This window comes from Pan paniscus, chromosome 12 (assembly GCF_029289425.2).
Source record: "Pan paniscus chromosome 12, NHGRI_mPanPan1-v2.0_pri, whole genome shotgun sequence".
NCBI classification, from domain to species: Eukaryota; Metazoa; Chordata; class Mammalia; order Primates; family Hominidae; genus Pan; species Pan paniscus.
The window spans coordinates 32,021,557-32,042,728 of NC_073261.2; the positions used below are offsets into that span (position 1 = coordinate 32,021,557).

The window sequence follows — 21,172 nt, forward strand, 5'->3', positions numbered from 1 at the left end:
GGGCTCCACTGACCATAAAGGGAAGACCCTACCCCTTTCCCACAGTGGCCCTCAGGGCCAGTTTGCAGTATAGTAGGCAGGCTGGGCTGCAGCCTCAGTACTCTCATTTCCTTGTAGGGGAGCTTATCCGCATGCCAAAGATGGGGAAGACCATCCACAAATATGTCCATCTGTTTCCCAAGTTGGAGTTGTCAGTGCACCTGCAGCCTATCACACGCTCCACCCTGAAGGTGGAGCTGACCATCACGCCAGACTTCCAGTGGGATGAAAAGGTGAGGCTTTGCTGGGCAGAGGTGCTGGATTGGAGGTGCTCAGTCTACATTGCTGGGCCGAGGAGATGGATTGGAGGCACTCAGTCTACGTTGACTCACATTCCTTTTACCCTTGCTCCTGTTGGCAGGTGCATGGTTCATCCGAGGCTTTTTGGATTCTGGTGGAGGACGTGGACAGCGAGGTGATTCTGCACCATGAGTATTTTCTCCTCAAGGCCAAGTACGCCCAGGACGAGCACCTCATTACATTCTTCGTGCCTGTCTTTGAACCGCTGCCCCCTCAGTACTTCATCCGAGTGGTGTCTGACCGCTGGCTCTGTGAGTGTCTCCTCTCCAGAGTCCCCAGGAACAGTCCCTCCAAGGACAGTAGAAGAATGTCTTGCACTTTGTCCCGGGCTTGTCCTTGCTGGGGACAGAGTGATGCATATGCTGCCTAGGTTTCCAGTGTTCATGGAGGGGATCTAGAGGCCAGTGAGGGAAAGAGAGCAGTGCTTATATCCTTCCTGTTTCTTTTCTGGCAGCTTGTGAGACCCAGCTGCCTGTCTCCTTCCGGCACCTGATCTTGCCGGAGAAGTACCCACCTCCAACCGAACTTTTGGACCTGCAGCCCTTGCCCGTGTCTGCTCTGAGAAACAGTGCCTTTGAGAGTCTTTACCAAGATAAATTTCCTTTCTTCAATCCCATCCAGACCCAGGGTAAGTGTTTCCATCCCTCCTCTGGAGGCTTTTGAAGTCACCGGGAGACAGATGTGTTCTGTGGCAGGCAGGGGAGTGGGGGTGCTCAGGCACTTGCGAGGTCTGGGAGCTCCTCAGTGTGACCCCTGGGACCCACCAGGACTTTTTCCTTTGTCAGAAGCCTTTGGTTGCTTTGCTGCTCTGCATGTGTCACTGTGGAGGGGCAGTAGAGCAAGGCCTTACATGGCATGGTCATTTCTCGGGCCCAGGAGGCTTAGAGGCCTGCCCCTGGCACTCAAGTATTGAACCAGAACCGTGGGGTGGCACTGAAGCCTCCTCACCACATCATGATAAATAACGGGGACATTCACAGAGAAGGCACTGTTTCCTCAGTCCTTGGCTGAGTACATCACCGGTGTTTTCTCTCTTATTCCTCCCACCAAGCCTAAAAGGAATCTCTATTGGAGATACTGCCATTAGTGTTCCTTTTATAGGTGAGGAACTGAGGCATAGAGGGTGCCCCAGTTGAACCAACTGATAAATAGTAGAACTTGGATTTTAATTCAGTCTTGATGCCAGGGATAAGGCTCTTACTTTCTACCTTAGGCTATTTCTAGGAAACGCAGGAGAGTGTTGAAGGGGCAGAGAAAGGGATCCAGTTCCTTTCTGTCCCGCATCCTAGTCCCTGAGAAGCAAAGAAGAATGTGTGGCTTCTTTTGCTTTGCTTTTGTTGTCATCCCACACATCTCCAGGGGACCTGGGCTCTTGATCTTGGCTTCTTCCCCTTTAACTGTTAAGTGGGAGCAGGTGAGGGGGTACAGTAGGGCTGGCCTGGAGTTAGAGGCTTGGATGCCTTAGCTCCTCTGTCTGCACTCCAGAACTGCCTGACTTCATTTCGTATGTTGTCCTTTGTTTTGACAATTGATCCATGTCCCAGTCCGTCTCTTCTTCCTTCTTGATACTTACACTGCTTCTTTCTGTTGGTTTCCAGTGTTTAACACTGTATACAACAGTGACGACAACGTGTTTGTGGGGGCCCCCACGGGCAGCGGGAAGACTATTTGTGCAGAGTTTGCCATCCTGCGGATGCTGCTGCAGAGCTCGGAGGGGCGCTGTGTGTACATCACCCCCATGGAGGCCCTGGCAGAGCAGGTATGACGTGGCGCTGTGTCATGTGAATTTCCCAAGAAGCATTTCATCTGTGATTCCGTATAAAGGCTTTCTAAGCCCTGAAATTTGCAGGGTCATTTCCTCAGTTTGTGTATTAAAGAAAAGCTGCCCCAGCCAAGTGTGGTGGCTCACGCCTGTAATCCCAGCACTTTGGGAGGCCGAGGCGGGCAGATCTCCTGAGATCAGGAGTTCGAGACCAGCCTGGCCAACATGGTGAAACCCTGTCTCTACTAAAAATACAGAAATTAGCTGGGCGTGGTGGTGTGCGCCTGTAATCCCAGCTACTTGGAAGGCTGAGGCAGGAGAATCGCTTGAACCTGGGAGGCGGAGGTTGCAGTGAGCCAAGTTCACACCACTGCACTCCAGCCTGGGCAACAAGAGCGAGACTTCATCTCAAAAGAAAAAAAAAAAAAAAAGAAAAAGCTGCCCCATCTCATCACATAGAGGCTGCTATGGGATTAGAACGTAGCTTGAGATCTGCAGGTCAACAGGTCTGTTTGGCATCTCAGGTTTTCCTCACATAAGTGAAAGATGCCTGGTATGACCTAGTGTTGTTCTGCCTCCCTCCTCTGCCTGCCAGGTATACATGGACTGGTACGAGAAGTTCCAGGACAGGCTCAACAAGAAGGTGGTACTCCTGACAGGCGAGACCAGCACAGACCTGAAGCTGCTGGGCAAAGGGAACATTATCATCAGCACCCCTGAGAAGTGGGACATACTTTCCCGGCGATGGAAGCAGCGCAAGAACGTGCAGAACATCAACCTCTTCGTGGTGGATGAGGTCCACCTTATCGGGGGCGAGAATGGGGTATGGCGTGACCTTGCAGCACAGATGAGGGACTGGGACTGACCAAGTGGCCTTGGCATTGGGCCTAATGTTTGGGTCTGAGGACGGAGGCTCGGGGCTTCTCCCCAGAGGATTCTACCTGCTGCCCTATTCCAAAGAGACAACGTTAACTTTTTTGGTAGTACTTTAGGAAAACAGTATTGTTTAGTGGAGGCTGGCTGCCGTGGAGGAGGTAGAACCAAACACATGAGAGCTCCTAGTTAGAAGGAAGAATGAGGTCATTTTGAGGCAGTTGGGCTGTTCACAAAGGGGACCTCCAGGCAGAGGATGGGAGCCTCGGCCTGCAGTGACCCTCCCTCCCTCCCTCTTTCCAGCCTGTCTTAGAAGTGATCTGCTCCCGAATGCGCTACATCTCCTCCCAGATTGAGCGACCCATTCGCATTGTGGCACTCAGCTCTTCGCTCTCCAATGCCAAGGATGTGGCCCACTGGCTGGGCTGCAGTGCCACCTCCACCTTCAACTTCCATCCCAATGTGCGTCCCGTCCCCTTGGAGCTGCACATCCAGGTAGGACCCACTCTCCTCATCCGTCTGTGGGGTGTCACATAGATCCTGAGTGACCCAGGTCTGATAACCTTGGTGTCTTTTCTTCTCCCCGGTCGCCAGGGCTTCAACATCAGCCATACACAAACCCGCCTGCTCTCCATGGCCAAGCCTGTGTACCATGCTATCACCAAGCACTCGCCCAAGAAGCCTGTCATTGTCTTTGTGCCGTCTCGCAAGCAGACCCGCCTCACTGCCATTGACATCCTCACCACCTGTGCAGCAGACATCCAACGGCAGAGGTAGGTGGGGCCTGGCTTCTGGGGGTTGGGGTTAGGTTAAGTGAGGCTGGCCTACTCCAAGGGTGTCCTCTTTATGAGGGTGGGGTTAGCCCATGTTGCTCGGGGCCAGGTTCTGCACAGCTGGCAAAGTGTCTGCCAGGAATTGAACTACTCTGAGCTGAGCCAGTGCCTGTACCGCACAGGTTCTTGCACTGCACCGAGAAGGATCTGATTCCGTACCTGGAGAAGCTAAGTGACAGCACGCTCAAGGAAACGCTGCTAAATGGGGTGGGCTACCTGCATGAGGGGCTCAGCCCCATGGAGCGACGCCTGGTGGAGCAGCTCTTCAGCTCAGGTAAGTCAGGCCACGGAAGGGGAGCATAGCAAGGGTATCACCAAGTGGTGGTGTTAAACTTGAGGGGTGCGGGTGGCAGTGTTTTCTCTACAGCATACCAGAGATTTTCAAAATACTGTTTAGGACTCTTGGCTGTTAACTCATTTGATCCTCCCAAGAACCTCGTGAGGCAGGTGAGACAAACACTATCCCTACTTGCCAGGTGAGAAAACAGGCAGACACATCAGGTTGTGCTATTTCAGAACCTGGTTTTCTAGAGTCCAGGACCTTTGGCCACCAGACCGCTGATTCTCCATGGATACCAGACTCCCCAAGTGTATTAGTCCGTTCTTGTATTGCTATAAAGAAATACCTGATACTGGGTCATTTATAAAGAAAGGAGGTTTAATTGACTCAGTTCTGCAGGCTGTACATGAAACATGGTGTTATCTGCTTCTGGGAAGGCCTCAGGGAAGGCAAAGGGGAAGCAGGCATCTTACATGGCAGGAGTCAGGACCGAGAGAGTGAGTGGGGAGGTGCTACACACTTTTGAACAACCAGATCTTGTGAGAACTCATTCACTAGACAGTACCAAGGGTGGGTGGTGCTAAACCATTCATGAGAACTCTGCCTCCATTAGCCAGTCATCTCCCACCAGGCCCTTCCTCCAACACTGGAGACTACAGTTCGACGAGATTTGGTGGAGACAGAGATCTAAACCGTCTCACCAAGATAGTTAGACTTTAGACATTAGCACAGAGGAGAGCTCTGATTCTCCCTTGAGCTCACTCTTGCTGGCCACTGTCTCTTGTTGCCCTGTGGCATTTTGTGCAAAGATTTACGTTTTAATACTGTTTATTGGAGCCTCATTGGAGATTCTTCTGCCAGAATCACTTCCTGTCACTCTTTGGCCCTTGAATCTGCCTGTTTGGGGCATGCTTAGAGTGATCTCTGTTTTGCTGGCATGGCTGAGCCAGCCCGTGGCTGCATGAGTGTTAGCACTTTCTGGTCAGAGGAGCAGTCCATCAGCAGTAGTTTTGCCTTGGTGTTCCTGGGCTTTGGGTTCTGTTCTGTGATGACTTGTTTTCTCCTGGATAGTCCCAGAGCAAGGCACCAGCAGCGTGGAGCTACCTCATAGCAATGTGTTAGCTCTCGTTCATGTTAGACCTTGTTCCTAGCCAGCCTTGCTGTGAGTTCTGAAACATAGCACAGGGTAAGCCACGGCCTGCCCATGAGGCAGTGAGCCTACTTCACCCAGAGACCCCTGCCCTCAGCCTTCCTCTCCCCTCTACTGCTCAGGGGCTATCCAGGTGGTGGTGGCTTCTCGGAGTCTCTGCTGGGGCATGAACGTGGCTGCCCACCTGGTAATCATCATGGATACCCAGTACTACAATGGCAAGATCCACGCGTGAGTACAACTGGTGCTCTGTGTTAGCACAGACCTCCTTCCTAAAATGAATGTGAATCTGCAGATACACAGAAAGTAAGCTAGGATGAAGAAAAGGTGTTAGGGAAGTTAACAGCTGAGATGCCACCAGAGCCAAGTGTTTGAGAGTTTTGTGTCTCAATACCTAGGCTCACATTTGCTTTTTAGTCATTGTGCTTCCTTATTCAGCAGCTGGGAGAGGTAGGAAATTAGAGCCAGGAGGAATGTTTGACGTTACGTCATTAATCTCAGAGATCTTGTAGATTAGGAAAAGTGACTTGGTCGAGGTCATACACCTATATAGTGACAAGTAAGAAGCTAGAGGAGTGCCGAGCGCAGTGGCTCATGCCTGTAATCCCAGCACTTTGGGAGGCTGAGGCGGGCGGATCACTTGAGGTCAGGAGTTCAAGACCAGTGTGGCTAACATAGTGAAACCCCCGTCTCTACTAAAAATAACAAAAATTAGCTGAGTGTGGTGGCAGGCGCCTGTAATCCCAGCTACTTGGGAGGCTGAGGCAGGAGAATCAGTTAAACCTGGGAGGCAGAGGCTACAGTGAGCTGAGATCCCACCATTGCACTCTAGCCTGGGCAACAGAGTGAGACTCCAACTCAAAAAAAAAAAAAAAAAAAAAGCCTGGGTGTGGTGGCTCACACCTGTAATCCCAGCACTTTGGGAGGGCAAGGTGGGCAGATCACCTGATGTCAGGAGTTCAAGACCAGCCTGGCCAACATGACAAAACCCTGTCTCTACAAAAATTAGCCAGGTTTGATGGCAGGTGCCTGTAATTCAAGCCACTCACCTGTAATTCAAGCCACTCGGGAGGCTGAGGTTGGAGAATCACTTGAACACAGGAGGCAGAGGTTGCAGTGAGCCAAGATCGCGCCATTGCACTCCAGTCTGGGCAACAGAGTGGTACCCCGTCTCAAAAAAAAAAAAAAAAAAAAAAGGCCAGGTGTGGTGGCTCATGCCTGTAATCCCAGCACTTTGGGAGGCCAAGGCGGGTGGATCACAAGGTCAGGAGTTCGAGACCAGTCTGGCCAATGTGGTGAAACCCTGTTTCTACTAAATATACAAAAATTAGCCTGGTGTGGTGGCACGTGCCTGTAATCCCAGCTACCTGGGAGGCTGAGGCAGGAGAATCGCTGGAACCCAGGAGGCGGAGGTTGCAGTGAGCCGAGATAGCGCCACTGCACTCCAGCCTGAGCAACAGAGCGAGACTCCATCTCAAAAAAAAAAGAAGTTAGAAGAGTCAGTCATTCTCGTAAAAAAGCCTGCATAATTTGTTTTTTTTTTTTTAAGACAATCTTGTTCTGTCGTTTAGGCTGGAATGCAGTGGTATGATCTCAGCCCACTACAGCCTCTGCCTGCCAGGCTCAAGCAATCATCCTGCCTCAGTCTCCCAAGTAGCTGGGACTACCAGCATGTGCCACCACTCCCAGCTAATTTTTCCTTTTTTTTGTATAGATGGGTTTTCACCATGTTGCCCAGGCTGGTCTTGAATTCCTGAGCTCAAGTGATCCACCCACCTCAGCCTCCCAAAGTGCTGGGATTACAGGTGTGAGTTATAGTGCCTGGCCCAACGCTTAATAACTTTTTCCTGAAATGCAGATTAGTTTGAAATGAATTTTATTTATGGGTTCATTTTTAATGTTTGAACCTGCTTCTAGGTAGGGTTAAAGTTGGGTGACTTGATGACTCACGAAATACACAGCTATGAAGTTTGGAAAGTGTGGTGGTATGCACCTGTAGTCCCACCTGCTCTGGAGGCTAAAGTGAGAGGATCACTTGAGCCTAGGAGGTAAAGGCTGCAGTGAGCCGTGGCTGTGCCACTGCACTCCAGTATGGACAGCAGAGCAAGACCCTGTATCAAAAAACAAATAAAAACAATAATAATTTTTTTTAATTAAAGGAGAAAAGTTTGGGAAGTTTGACTTACATATTTGATCCTCGAATAGGGAGTTATTTTGGTTTTGGCATTAGATAGTTTTGTAGCTTGGTTCATGGCACTTGAGCAGCAAATTCATGGCCCTTACACTGAATACTAAAATGATGTACAGGCCAGCCAGTGAAGCTAGTTGTAAGTGCAGAGATTCATAAACAGAGTCATCCTGTGATTTGTCCGTGTCTCCCCGTATTAACATTTTACTCTTACTTCGCGAAGGGAGTTGGGCCTCCTGAGCATGGTCTCCGTGTTGAGGTGGCTTTTCCTTCTTTCCCTGCTTCTGTCATCAGCTATGTGGATTACCCCATCTACGACGTGCTTCAGATGGTGGGCCACGCCAACCGCCCTTTGCAGGACGATGAGGGGCGCTGTGTCATCATGTGTCAGGGCTCCAAGAAGGTCAGTCCTAGACTCATGGAGCCTCTTGGATCCGTAGCCTCAGAATGGATTCTTTAATCTTTCTTTTGATAGATGTCTTCAGTAACTTTAGTCTCTTAACTTCTGCCTCTCTTATTTACACAATTCTTTTGTGACGAGCCTGCCACCCACGTGGAATTTTGCTGCCTTTTGCTTTTGCTGCTGCCGTTGGCTCCACATGTTGAGGTCTTCACCCTCTACTTGGTTCTCTCCTTCCTCATTGGGCTGCTCACTGCTCTGCCCTCGTGACTTGCTGTACCTCTGTTCCCACTGCGTATTGTCACCAGTGATGCACTTTCTAAATGTGTGGCTTCTTCCATTTTGGTATTAGTTAGGTCTCACACAGGGACCATGCCCTGTTGATTTGCCCTTGGCCCTCTGTGACCGTGTTGTCACTAATTCTTTATTACTCCTTCTCCCTCTCCAACCCACAGGATTTCTTCAAGAAGTTCTTATATGAGCCATTGCCAGTAGAATCTCACCTGGACCACTGTATGCATGACCACTTCAATGCTGAGATCGTCACCAAGACCATTGAGAACAAGCAGGATGCTGTGGACTACCTCACCTGGACCTTTCTGTACCGCCGCATGACACAGAACCCCAATTACTACAACCTGCAGGGTCAGTGGGCTTGGGAGCACACGTGATCCTTTGGTGGTTCTCACAGTCTTTGCTGGGCATCTTCTTGAGGCTCCCCACTCACCTCTCACCTCCATAGGCATCTCCCATCGTCACTTGTCGGACCACTTGTCAGAGCTGGTGGAGCAGACCCTGAGTGACCTGGAGCAGTCCAAGTGCATCAGCATCGAGGACGAGATGGACGTGGCGCCTCTGAACCTAGGCATGATCGCCGCCTACTATTACATCAACTACACCACCATTGGTGAGGCCTGGCATGGCCCGTGTCCTGTCTGTGGGAGCCTTTTTACACGGGTCAGGAGCCCACTGGGATGAGAGGTGCGCCCGTGTTTGTCAGCGGGATGACACTGCAGGGGACAGCAGGGGAGCCCGGGCAGTTCTGCTCCTTCTCTGCCTGGTTTTAGCTTCTCTCACATTTCCTTTTTCTGTCAGAGCTCTTCAGCATGTCCCTCAATGCCAAGACCAAGGTGCGAGGGCTTATCGAGATCATCTCCAATGCAGCAGAGTATGAGAACATTCCCATCCGGCACCATGAAGACAATCTCCTGAGGCAGGTGAGGACAGCAGACTTCAGGAGAACATCCTGGGAACAACAAACTCGGCCTGTGTGCCCAGAGCACATGGCATCCCTGCCACCAACACGCCCATACGCATCCCCCGACCCCCGCCATATGTCCTCCCCCTCCATACCTCCCTCAAACCCATCTCCATCCCATTACCACCCACATGCCTCAGGGTGTTGAAGGGCTGTGTGAGCCTGGGCCACGTGGTGCTTTGGCCTGAGCTGGTCTCAGGCAGGGTCACCTGTTCATCACCAGCTATTTTTCTTCCACTTTGTAGTTGGCTCAGAAGGTCCCCCACAAGCTGAATAACCCTAAGTTCAATGATCCGCACGTCAAGACCAACCTGCTCCTGCAGGCTCACTTGTCTCGCATGCAGCTGAGTGCTGAGTTGCAGTCAGATACGGAGGAAATCCTTAGTAAGGTAGAGTGTGGGTGTGGGGCAGAGGGGCCAGTGGTGCTCTAAACATCTCAGCTCCCACTCCGCCCACTTTTGTACACCTTTTCCTGTTCAGGCAATCCGGCTCATCCAGGCCTGCGTGGATGTCCTTTCCAGCAATGGGTGGCTCAGCCCTGCTCTGGCAGCTATGGAACTGGCCCAGATGGTCACCCAAGCCATGTGGTCCAAGGACTCATACCTGAAGCAGCTGCCACACTTCACCTCTGAGCATATCAAACGTTGCACAGACAAGGTGAGCCGGGTCAGCCTAGAGGGTCAGGTGGGTGAGCCTGAGAGCTCAGTGTTGTGGACCGAGCGTGGGTTGCGGGAGGTGAGTCTCAGTAAGTTAAACTTTTAGTTATGGTTCCTCCGAAGGTGCTCCCTGTTGAGATGCTAGAGAGCCTGCCAACTGTGGGCTGTGTTCTTTCTGCAGCTGTTTTATCTAGATGACTTGATAGTGTAGGAGGTAAAATTAGTAGCTCTTTGCTGCCTGTGTCATTTGCTGTTGGCCTGTGTTCTCTCTTTCCTGACGTCTGAATACTCACTGCAGGGAGTGGAGAGTGTTTTCGACATCATGGAGATGGAGGATGAAGAACGGAACGCGTTGCTTCAGCTGACTGACAGCCAGATTGCAGATGTGGCTCGCTTTTGTAACCGCTACCCTAATATCGAACTATCTTATGAGGTGGTAGATAAGGACAGCATCCGCAGGTGAGCCAGAGGTGGTGCCTGTTGGGCACAGCATAATAGTGTGCTCTGAGCCCACTGCCCCATCACTGATGTGCGCCCCTCCTCTCCCCCTGCAGTGGCGGGCCAGTTGTGGTGCTGGTGCAGCTGGAGCGAGAGGAGGAAGTCACAGGCCCTGTCATTGCGCCTCTCTTCCCGCAGGTGCGTCCTGGTAGCTGGCTTGGTCAGGTGTCAACTCACCCTATCCATTGGCTAGGTGCTTGGTACAAGGGCACACTGTCCCTGAGGGAGGGAAACTTTAGACTGATAATCAGCTCACAAGGGTGAGAATTAATCTTGAGGCTATGGGGTTTTTTTTCTGTTTGTTTCTGCTTAAACAGTTTAGGGCTGGGCGCAGTGGCTCACGCCTGTAATCCCAGCACTTTGGGAGGCCGAGGCGGGCGGATCACGAGGTCAGGAGTTCGAGACCAGCCTGGCCAACATAGTGAAACCCCGTCTCTACTAAAAATACAAAAATTAGCTGCGCGTGGTGGTGGGCACCTGTAGTCCCAGCTACTCGGGAGGTTGAGGCAGGAGAATTGCTTGAACGCGGGAGATGGAGGCTGCAGCGAGCCGAGATCACCCCACTGCACACCAGCCCAGGCGAGTGTGAGACTTCATCTCAAAAAAAAAAAAAAAAAAAAAAATTTAGATGACTGGTCATTGTTAAACCCGTCAGTTGTGTAGTATTGTCGATCTCTCTGACTGTTTAAGATGCATTTGTCTTTAACTCCGATGGCTCCAGGACACTTGGGCTTTCCTGGTTGTTTCTTCTTTTTTCTCACTGCCACTTACTGTGCTTCTGGGTGCTTGGTTTTTTACCACCAGAAAGAAATTCTGGTTCTCTTTATATGGGAGAATAATTGAAGGTTGATAGCAGAAACCAGATACTGTCATGTTTAATTCTGTAAACTAATTGTTTCAAGGCTCTGAGTAAAGACTGCTTTTAACTGGGACTCTTGGTCTTTGTGACAGTGGGGCGGCCTGTAGACAGGGCTGCAAGGCCTGCTGTGGATATCTCTGTGCACATTCAGCTCTGTGTTAAGCTTTTTCTTTTTTCTTTTTTTTTGAGACGGAGTCTCGCTCTGTCGCCCAGGCTGGAGTGCAGTGGCGCGATCTCGGCTCACTGCAAGCTCCGCCTCCCGGATTCACGCCATCCTCCTGCCTCAGCCTCCCGAGTAGCTGGGACTACAGGCACCCGCCACCACGCTCGGCTAATTTCTTTTTTGTATTTTTGGTAGAGACGGAGTTTCACCATGTTAGCCAGTATGGTCTCGATCTCCTGGCCTCGTGATCCACCCGCCTCGGCCTCCCAAAGTGCTGGGATTACAGGCGTGAGCCACCGCGCCCAGCCTAAGCTTTTTCTCATCTGGCAGATTTGCCTTGTACTTAAAAGTATCTCTAAGGAACTCAAAGCTCCTAGGCCCCAAAGACTAGACCTCTAATAGTAGTACCTTGGACTTAGTGGCAGGTACTAAGTCGGAGAAGGTACCTTGGCACAAGGAAAGGAGCCAGAACCAACAAATGAATTCATCTACTTAAAAAATTAAGTCTGTTTGAGACAACTTTTGATAGTATTAAAATGTTATATCTAATTGTATTTCGGGAAGAAACTTTGGAAAGCTATCTGATTTTTGTTCTCTCTCTTTTGTAACTGTACTATTTTCATGGTTGCCTATGGTCATCAAGTTTTACATGCTGAAATTCTTGGTTTTGGATCACTGCAGAAACGTGAAGAGGGCTGGTGGGTGGTGATTGGAGACGCCAAGTCCAATAGCCTCATCTCCATCAAGAGGCTGACCTTGCAGCAGAAGGCCAAGGTGAGTGTGTCCACTGGCCCTAGCATTTGTTCTGGCATGGGGGAAGGGTGAGAATGCTTCCCGTGTCCATGCTCATCTTGATTTCTGCCTGCTCTTTCTAGGTGAAGTTGGACTTTGTGGCCCCAGCCACTGGTGCCCACAACTACACTCTGTACTTCATGAGTGACGCTTACATGGGATGTGACCAGGAGTACAAATTCAGCGTGGATGTGAAAGAAGCTGAGACGGACAGTGATTCAGATTGAGTCCTGAGGCATTTACTTTTGGGTAAAGGAGAGTTGAGCCTGAATTAGGAATGTGTACATTGTAGGAATCCTGGTTGTGGGGACCAGGTCTGTGGGCCTCAGGTCTAGCCAGCCAGGGCTGGTGCTGTCCCCGCCTACCTCCACTTCCTTTCCCTTGCTCACTCTGGATCCAGTGACAGCAGGTGTCATGGGTCAAGCATAAATCATATATAGCATTTTCAGGCATGTTCCTGGTAGTTCTTTTGAGTCTGACATTCTAATAAAATAATTTGTAGAAACCATTTGTCTTTGTAGTGATTCCAAATTAAAAGTTTTCTTTCTCCATCCTGAGGGCATGGCCAAAAAGATCTGGTTATTTTTTTAGCCAGGAACGTGTTAATAAGTACGTCTGGAGGACAGACCTGCTCATTAGGTGTGCTGTCCCCTGTAGCCTTGTGAGTCGGCCCAGAGGAGGGTACATGCGACTGTGGCCTGGCCTCCGTGGTACCCACGCATCAGCACTACCACAAGAACCAACACTGAGCCTCGGAAGCTAGATCACAGGTTAGGGGTTTCTCTAGATGGGGGTTCTGAAATTTGCAGTGTCTGCTCCTGGGAGGCAGCACCAGAAAGGGCACTGAAATGTACTAGCTGGATGTGACCCAGTCTTAATAAACAGGTTTTCTAATCCAGATCTTCCGACTGTCTTCAAATTCTTACCTTCTGTTCTTTAGATTAAATGCACACAAAATTGAAAGATGATTCTGAAGGGCAGTTTCCTCAGGGTAGCAGTTTTCAAATGATTTGGTCTTAGGACCTCTTTACACTACTAAAAACTAAGAAACTCAGAGGTTTTTTTTTTTTTTCTTTTTAAATAACAAATTTATTTTTCACAGTTCTGGAGGTTGCCCCAAAAAGCTTTTATTATCTAGATTAAGGTTAATGCACTTTTAAATCATAATGTTAACATTTTTTTTTTTTAAATAGAGACAGAGTTTAGCCATGTTGCCCAGGCTGACCTTGAATTCCTGAGCTCAAGTGATCCGCCCACCTCAGCCTCCCAGAGTGCTGGGATTACAGGCATGAGCCACCATGCCCAGCCCACATTAACATTTTTTATGAAGAATAACTTCCAAAACAATCCAAAGAGAAGGGTGGCATTTTACAGTCTCTTTAGTATCTTGTTATAATAAACAGTTGAATTCTTACAGCTGCTTCTACATCCAAACTTTTTTGTCGAAGTAAGTTGACTTCACACAGATATGCAGTTGGAAAAGTTTTTAAAATAGCCTTTTCAGCTAATTGTGGCTATTCTTTGATACCACACCAAGACTACAAGTGATTTTTTTTTTTGAAATGGAGTCTCGCTCTGTCACCCAGGCTGGAGTCCAGTGGCACGATCTCGACTCACTGCAACCTCCACCTCCCGGGTTCAAGCTATTCTCCTGCCTCAGCCTCCCGAGTAGCTGGGACTACAAGGGACCTGCCACCACGCCCGGCTAATTTTTGTAATTTTAGTAGAGACGGACTTTCACCATATTGGCCAGGCTGGTCTCGATCTCCTGACCTCATGATCCACCCGCCTTGGCCTCCCAAAGTGTTGGGATTACAGGCGTGAGCCACCGCGCCCGGCTTACTACAAGTCATAGTTTCTTAAAGGCAATGTAGACTCCGAAAACTTAATGCACTCTTATATTGTTAATACATTAAAATCCACTGGCCTGTCTTACACTTTTGAATCAATCTTTGAGCCATGCATGATTTTGTAACATCACGTACTGGTCACTTGGAAAAATGGTTCATTGAATTCTTCCAAATGAAATGCATTTCATTATACAAATCACATTTGTTAATATCCCCAACAATAAAGCTCATGGTGGAGTACAGATTTTCGGAAATTCCAATTTTTGCTTGAAAGCTTTATCACTGGCAACACTATCAGTTGTTTCCCTTGAGGTGAGAGGCTCATTCCATTCATTTCCAGAAAATATCAGCCAAATATTCAAGTCTAAATACCGTAATCTGCTAGTTCTTTCAACTCTAAAGGGCATGCCTTGAAAACAGCCAATTCAGCTTGCAACTCAACTGTATAACTGCTTTTCCTCAAGGCACCCATACTTCAGTGCACAGCAGAGGGGCTTTATGCATGCTTCCAGTTTTCTCAGAATATTATAAATTCTCAAGGTCAACTTTTTTTTTCTTTTTGAGACAGGGTTTCACTCTTGTTGCCTAGGCTGGAGTGCAATGGTATGATCTCGGCTCACTGCAACCTCCACCTACCGGATTCAAGCGATTCTCTTGCCTCAGCCTCCCGAGTAGCTGGAATTACAGGCATGCACCACCATGCCCAGCTAATTTTGTATTTTTAGTAGAGACGGGGTTTCTCCATGTTGGTCAGGCTGGCCTCGAACTCCCGACCTCAGGTGATCCGCCTGCCTCAGCCTCCCAAAGTGCTGGGATTACAGGCGTGAGCCACTGCGCTGGCTAGGTCAACATTTAATAGTTAACCATTGCTATTTGTTCTATCAAGGACATATCAAAACTACTAGAAGTTTGCTGCCACCACCTTGATTCATGCCACAGTGCCAACAGTTGACCTCACAGATCCTCCCTGAAAGGGTCTTGGGACTCCCAGGATCTGCAGGCCGCATTCTTCAAGAACCACTATTCTAGGTACAGCCCCACTGTCCTTCTAAAATCTAAGGTCACAGCTTAAACTTCAGGGAAGGCTGTAGTTTTGGAGGCCATTGTCACATTAGAACCCATTTAGAAGTGACTGTCAAGAGACAACTTGAGTGAGTCTGAAACTGCCTGCTGATGGCAGTGTTTCTCAACTGGTTTAAATCGGCAGTCCCCTAGGGAGCCTTCTTCCTGATCACTCCCTGCCATGAAAATGGAGTATCACAGACACACTATATATGTGCTGTGGGCCTTAGGAGGGCCACAAACAACTGTCTGATTTTTTTTTTTATCCTTACTGAAGAACCAATTTGCATCCCTGTTGAGAATACAGGGCTTGTGGCCAGTAATAACTCTCCCTTTTAGGATTCCTGTCTTTCCCCATTTTTTTCTATCCCCAGTTGCCATCACAGCGTAACAGTGCAAGGAGGTATATGAGGGTTGCTAAGGGAAAGCAGAGGTGCCTCTCACTCAAACCTACATTCAGAAAAAAATTTCCTTCATTATTGATTGGATGTCTTAAATGCAAAGACTTACACAGAAACTGGGAAGGGAGGACCTATTTCAGACAAGGATTCACCATGGAATTTTTATGAATATCCTTATAAAATAGGACTTGGGATGCAGATGGATTATTTCTTTAAGTCTTGCAACTTCAGAAAAGCCTGAGACACATACCCCCTCCTACTATATATAGTGATTATAAATAGTATATTTACCTCCAAAAAATTTAACACTGTGCCCTAATGCAAGAAAAATCTGTGGTATAACAATGTACTGATGTTCTGTAGCTCTTTACTGAAGGCCTCATGTCAAAGGCGGGGAAGGAAAGCAATTCTGCGGCTCTGCACTTCTACCCAAGTCTGAAGAGAAGTGAGCCAAGTTAAATGAAGGTCAAGGATGCTCCTCCTGGTCCTCTCAGGGGCTGGTAAAGTCTTATATGACGTTTTCTGGGGAGTCATTACTCTGTCCAAAGTCGAGGTAGCTCAGAGGCCTTCAGGCCGCTGATACTTCCAGAAGGCCACCTCCCCATCATCACTGCAGGAGGCCAGGAGCCCTGGCTCCTTGGGGTTCCAGGCCACACAGTTGACATCCTGGGAATGGGCCTGATGCAAGTGGGCTGTCAGGGAGAAGGTGGGCTGCTGTGGATCCGAGTTGGGATCCTCCTGAAACACGCGGATCGCGTCATCCCCACAAGCTGTGGCCAGAGCCCCTGTCAGCTGACACCTGGAAGGAAAGTGACATCAGTGGGTATACCTGACTAATTAGGCCAGAGAGACCTGTTCCATAGTTCCTGGCCTGTTCTCTTCCCTAACTTCAGGCCTCAGCTAAAAACCTCTTATTAAAATGTTTCCTTAACTAATAAGGAGTCACAAATATCACCCACTTATATCTTCAGATGCTGCAATCTAGTTCCTTCCCCTACTATGATTATCCTAAAAAACGACATGCAATTATGAACTGCACTTTCCTCACTTGCATAAGCAGTTTCCCATGTCATAAAGTTTTTTTTTTTTTTTTTTGAGATGGAGTCTCGCTGTGTCGCCCAGGCTGGAGTGCAGTGGCACGATCTTGGCTCACTGCAACCTCCCCCTCCCAGGTTCAAGCGATTCTCCTGCCTCAGCCTCCTGAGTAGCTGGGACTACAGGCATGTGCCACCATGCCCAGCTAATTTTTGTATTTTCAGTAGAGACAGGGTTTTATCACATTGGACAGGCTGGTCTCAAACTCCAGACCTCAAGTGATCCACCTGCCTCAGCCTCCCAAAGTGCTGGGATTACAGGCGTGAGCCACTGGGCCCAGCCATCATAAAGTATTCTTTTTTTTTTTTTTTTTTCTTTAGATGGAGTCTTGCTCCATCACCAGGCTGGAGTGCAGTGGCGCAATCTCGGCTCACTGCAACCTCCGCCTCCCGGGTTCAAGCGATTCTCCTGCCTCAGCCTCTGAGTAGCTGGGATTGGGTGCGTGCCAACACGCCCAGCTAATTTTTGTATTTTTAGTAGAGACGGGGTTTCACCATGTTGGTCAGGCTGGTCTTGAACTCCTGACCTCATGATTCGCTCACCTTGGCCTCCCAAAGTGTTGGGATTACAGGCGTGAGCCACAGCGCCTGGCCCCATCATAAAGTATTCTTAACCCCTTTCTTTAAACAGTGATACAACAAGCTGAGTTCTACCATAATTTACTTAAGTTCACTTTTGTTGAATAGGTGATTCCCAAATGTTTGCTAATATAAAGCAAACTTAAGTGCTCAGTTTTTTTCACTGTTTTGGATTTCCTAGGGATCAATTCTCAGGGCCAGAACTACCCTCTAACCTACTCTCCTATATGAATGGTGCAGCTTTTCCAGCTTCCACAAGGCCGGAGTCAGTGTTACCTATAAAAACCCCAGCCACTGCCAGGTGCGGTGGCTCACGCCTGTAATCCCAGCACTTTGGGAGGCCAAGGTGGGCGGATCATGAGGTCAGGAGATCGAGACCATCCTGGCTAACGCAGTGAAACCCCGTCTCTACTAAAAATAAAAAATTAGCCAGGCATGGTGGCGGGCGCCTGTAATCCCAGCTACTTGGGAGGCTGAGGCAGGAGAATGGTGTGAACCCGGGAGACGGAGCTTGCAGTGAGATGAGATCACGCCACTGCACTCCAGCCTGGGCTGCAGAGTGAGACTCTGTCTCAAAAAACAAAAAAACAAAAAAAAAACCTCAGCCACGAATGCAGATTCAATAATAACTTCTGGACAGCACGAGCTGTGCGAACCTCTAGCGCTGGTGCTGCCCTCACAGCCTGGGACTGTTCTCTGCTCCTGTGAATGCCAGCCCAGCCAGCTGTAAACCAGCATGGTAGAGTCAGGCCTGATAAGGAATGGGGGTGGCTGCCCTCAATTCCCAAGCACTCCCCCAGGGTTGCAGAGGACTGCATAGGGTATGCCTTCTCTAAAATCCCTGATTTATGGGGATGGGATGGGGTGGGGGATGGAGTCTTACCAAGCAATGTCATAAATGGTCCTTGAGTGGAAGCCGGACAAAGTACAGACACATTTCCAACTGGGGTCAGAGCCGCTGCATGCCACCCCTGCAAGACAGACTTCTCTTGCCCTTAAACGTTTCTATGTCCTGGGCACCTCAAAGGAGAACCTAACTTACCTTCCCTCACCCTCATCTTCAACTGATTATGAGTCTGCGTCTCCGTTCGTGTCCCCATCCCTGCTGATCTGCCTTACACACTATAGCCAGACTGGCGTTTCTCAAGCAGAATTCCGAGGAAACATCCCTGTTCTGTTGCAGACTGTATGTAACTACTTTGCGTGCCTGTGAAGGCCACCCACCAGCCGACCCAACCCACTTTATTCCTCTCCAAACCCTAGACGTCCTATGCCCCATTTAAATGCATTACCACCCCTCAGCCTAAGCATTCCCGCCATTGTTATCTTTACTCACACTGTTAAGTTTTCACTTGAATTCTCACGTGAAATTCTCATGTTAAAATCCTACATACCCTTTTAAATTCAGATGAAACAACCCGTTCTACAAAACTTTCCTGATTCTTCCAGCACTCTATCCAGAGCCCTCTTGTGGCACATCTTACCTTTTACCCCCATTTGCTCTGACTCATGTACGTGTCTTAGCAGACTGTGAACCCCTTGAGAGATGGGTCTTCTTTAGCTCTACTAATGGACCTCACCTTGTTCATTGCCTGGTAGATACTGACGCCAGATACGCACAGTACGGTCATCACTACAAGACGCCAGGCGCTGGCCACTCGGGTCAAAGGCCAAGCTCCACACAGTGGATTCATGGCCCTCAAGGGTGGCACAGCATACCCAGTCATCCTCTTCCTCCCGGTACAGCTTCACTGTGTCATCATAGCTGGCAGAAGCTAAGAGCTGGGGGAAGAGTGAAAGGAAACCCAACATGTGTCTGTGTGGCCCAGGAAGCAAAGGACAGGTCAGTTCCAGGTATCTGCTTTTATTTTATTTTATTATTTATTTGAGATGAAGTTTGCTGTTGTTGCCCAGGCTGGAGTGCAACAGCACGATCTCGGCTCACTGTAACCCCCGTCTCCTGGGTTCAAGTGATTCTCCTGCCTCAGCCTCCCGAATAGCTGGGATTACAGGCATGTGCCACCATGCCCGGCTAATTTTGTATTTTTAGTAGAGACGGAGTTTCACCACGTTGGCCAGGCTGGTCTCGAACTCCTGACCTCAGATGATCCACCCACCATGGCCTCCCAAAGTGCTGAGATTATAGGTGTGAGCCACCACACCCAGCCGGATCTGTTTTTATAAAGGGACTAATGTTTTTTGTTCACAGATGGAACTCTCCGTAAAAGCTAGATTAAGGCTGAAAAGCAGAGGAAGGCTGGGCACAAGCCTGCACACCAGAGCCCTTCCCACAAGAGTCCCTGCTTGACTCTTACCTCCTGACTTGGGTGCCAAACCACATGCTTGACATCCTGTGTGTGGGAGTTGAGAACACTGACACATTCATACTCATCCTCTTCATCAACTGTGGGAGAGAAAAAGGGGACCCAAGAGCCGACCCTGTCAGGGACACAGAGGGGGCTGTCAGGTGGTTCCCAATCCACCTGGAGGGACCTGGCCTCACCTTCCCAGACCCAAACGCTCTTATCTCGGCTGCAAGTGGCCAGGAGGTTGCCAGATGGGGCCCAAGCCACTGACTTGACCTCATTTTCATGGCCCTCGAGAGTGGTTACACACTGTGAAAGGGGAAAGAAAATGAGAATTAACAGCAGCTAACACCCCTAAGCCCCTTCCCATGGGTACAGCCCAACTGGCGCAGGTTGGCTCAGGTTCCTGAACCAGCCCTGGGGAGGAAACAGGCAATAATTCTGGTCCCAACCAGCCTGGGTACCTCAAAGTCATCCTGGTTCTTCTTCCAAATGCAAGTGGTAGCATCAAAGCTGGCAGAGGCCAGGTAATTACCGCAGGGGGACCAGGCTACCTTCCGCACGGTGCGCTGGTGGCCTTCAGAAAGGACAGACTTGCAGATCCAGCTGTCACCTAAAGGCGGAGCGCAGGCCAGGCTCTGGAGCTGGGTGCAGCACCATGAAGCCATTCAATATCAGGGGCTAGCACTGGAATCAAGCTAGTGGGGGAAAGCTCAGGGAGTGTATTTCACAGCTTTTACAAAGATGCAACTGAATCTACTTCCTCTGGAAGCTTTTTTTTTTTTTTTTTTTTTTTGAGACGGAGTTTTTGCTCTGATGCCCAGGCTGGGGTGCAATGGCACAATCTCGGCTCACTGCAATCTTCGCCTCCTGGGTTCAAGGGATTCTCCTGCCTCAGCCTCCCGAGTAGCTGGGATTACAGGTGCCCGCCACCACGCCCAGCTAATTTTGTACTTTTAGTAGAGACGGTTTCACCATGTTGGCCAGGCTGGTCTTGACCTCTTGACCTCAGGTGATCTACCCGCCTCTGCTTCCCAAACTGCTAGGATTACAGGCGTGAGCCACCGCGCCCAACCTCTGGAGGCATCTTTCTAAAACAAATCTGATCTAAAATTGCTATTGGTTCCCCAATGCCCTCGGGATAAAATGTGACCATCCAGTCGCAAGTTACTCTGAAGGTCACTTTCCTAACACCTCTCTTTTCCCATTTTCCTGCCTCTGCAGCTAACACAATTCCCTTGACATTTCAGCTTGTCTGCTGACGTTTTTCCTCCCAACAGTCGCAGACTTCTTTACCTTAAAGCCCTTCTCGGCGTGGCTAACATCCCACTCTCCCTCCGCCAGGAACAGGTTCAGCCTCCCCTGCAGGCTGAGCGCCTGCACTACGCGCAGGCTGAGCCCTCAGCGCTGAGGGCCGCGCAACCAGGCTGGGCCTTACCCTCCGTGCCCCAGATGCGGATTCTCCGGTCGCCGCCGCACGAGGCCAGCAGGGTCCCCGCGGGGTTCCAGGCCAGGAACCAGCAGCGGGAGTCCGGGTGCGCCGGGACACGGCCCAGCAGCACCAGCGAGTCCTTCATGTCGGCCCGACGCAGGGGGAGGTGGGGGCGGGCAGAGTCCGCTGAGCAGACAGCGGGTCTCACCGCGCGCGTCTGCGTACCGCCCACTCCAGGCTTCCGCGGCCGACAGAGGCTCCCGCTTCCGCCGGAGGACCTGGGTCGCCCCGGAAACTCAACTGCCCACTGCTGCGGCCGCCATACCCTCTGGGAGTTGTAGTCGCTCCCCTCACCTCGGCAGGGAAAGCATCGCGGGACCGCCTCGAACTACCAGTC

At 49.9% G+C, this 21,172-nt stretch overlaps 2 protein-coding genes across 2 annotated transcripts in view; one reads left to right on the forward strand and one right to left on the reverse strand.

The window, feature by feature from the left end:
• The window catches only part of SNRNP200 (small nuclear ribonucleoprotein U5 subunit 200), a 30,895-nt gene extending 18,336 nt beyond the window's left edge, over positions 1–12,559 (forward strand). The window contains exons 27-45 of the mRNA XM_003805727.4: positions 118–272; positions 401–590; positions 794–967; positions 1,938–2,098; positions 2,697–2,924; positions 3,278–3,469; positions 3,569–3,747; positions 3,930–4,081; positions 5,360–5,468; positions 7,720–7,828; positions 8,281–8,470; positions 8,568–8,732; positions 8,921–9,042; positions 9,329–9,472; positions 9,564–9,740; positions 10,038–10,198; positions 10,294–10,375; positions 11,941–12,033; positions 12,135–12,559. Of these exons, the coding sequence (XP_003805775.1) occupies positions 118–272; positions 401–590; positions 794–967; positions 1,938–2,098; positions 2,697–2,924; positions 3,278–3,469; positions 3,569–3,747; positions 3,930–4,081; positions 5,360–5,468; positions 7,720–7,828; positions 8,281–8,470; positions 8,568–8,732; positions 8,921–9,042; positions 9,329–9,472; positions 9,564–9,740; positions 10,038–10,198; positions 10,294–10,375; positions 11,941–12,033; positions 12,135–12,278 (2,927 nt within the window). The 3' untranslated portion in view covers positions 12,279–12,559. The remainder of the gene's footprint in view (positions 1–117; positions 273–400; positions 591–793; positions 968–1,937; positions 2,099–2,696; positions 2,925–3,277; positions 3,470–3,568; positions 3,748–3,929; positions 4,082–5,359; positions 5,469–7,719; positions 7,829–8,280; positions 8,471–8,567; positions 8,733–8,920; positions 9,043–9,328; positions 9,473–9,563; positions 9,741–10,037; positions 10,199–10,293; positions 10,376–11,940; positions 12,034–12,134) is intronic.
• Positions 12,560–13,109: 550 nt separating this feature from the next.
• On the reverse strand, positions 13,110–21,082 carry CIAO1 (cytosolic iron-sulfur assembly component 1). Its single transcript, XM_003805728.6, has 7 exons — positions 20,782–21,082; positions 19,808–19,956; positions 19,541–19,652; positions 19,353–19,441; positions 18,618–18,819; positions 17,921–18,008; positions 13,110–16,163 (listed from the first exon to the last, which is right to left on the reverse strand). Exons 1-7 carry the CDS (start codon positions 20,918–20,920, stop codon positions 15,923–15,925), a joined length of 1,020 nt encoding a protein of 339 aa, XP_003805776.1. The 5' UTR covers positions 20,921–21,082; the 3' UTR covers positions 13,110–15,922.
• Between the last annotated feature and the right edge of the window lie 90 nt (positions 21,083–21,172).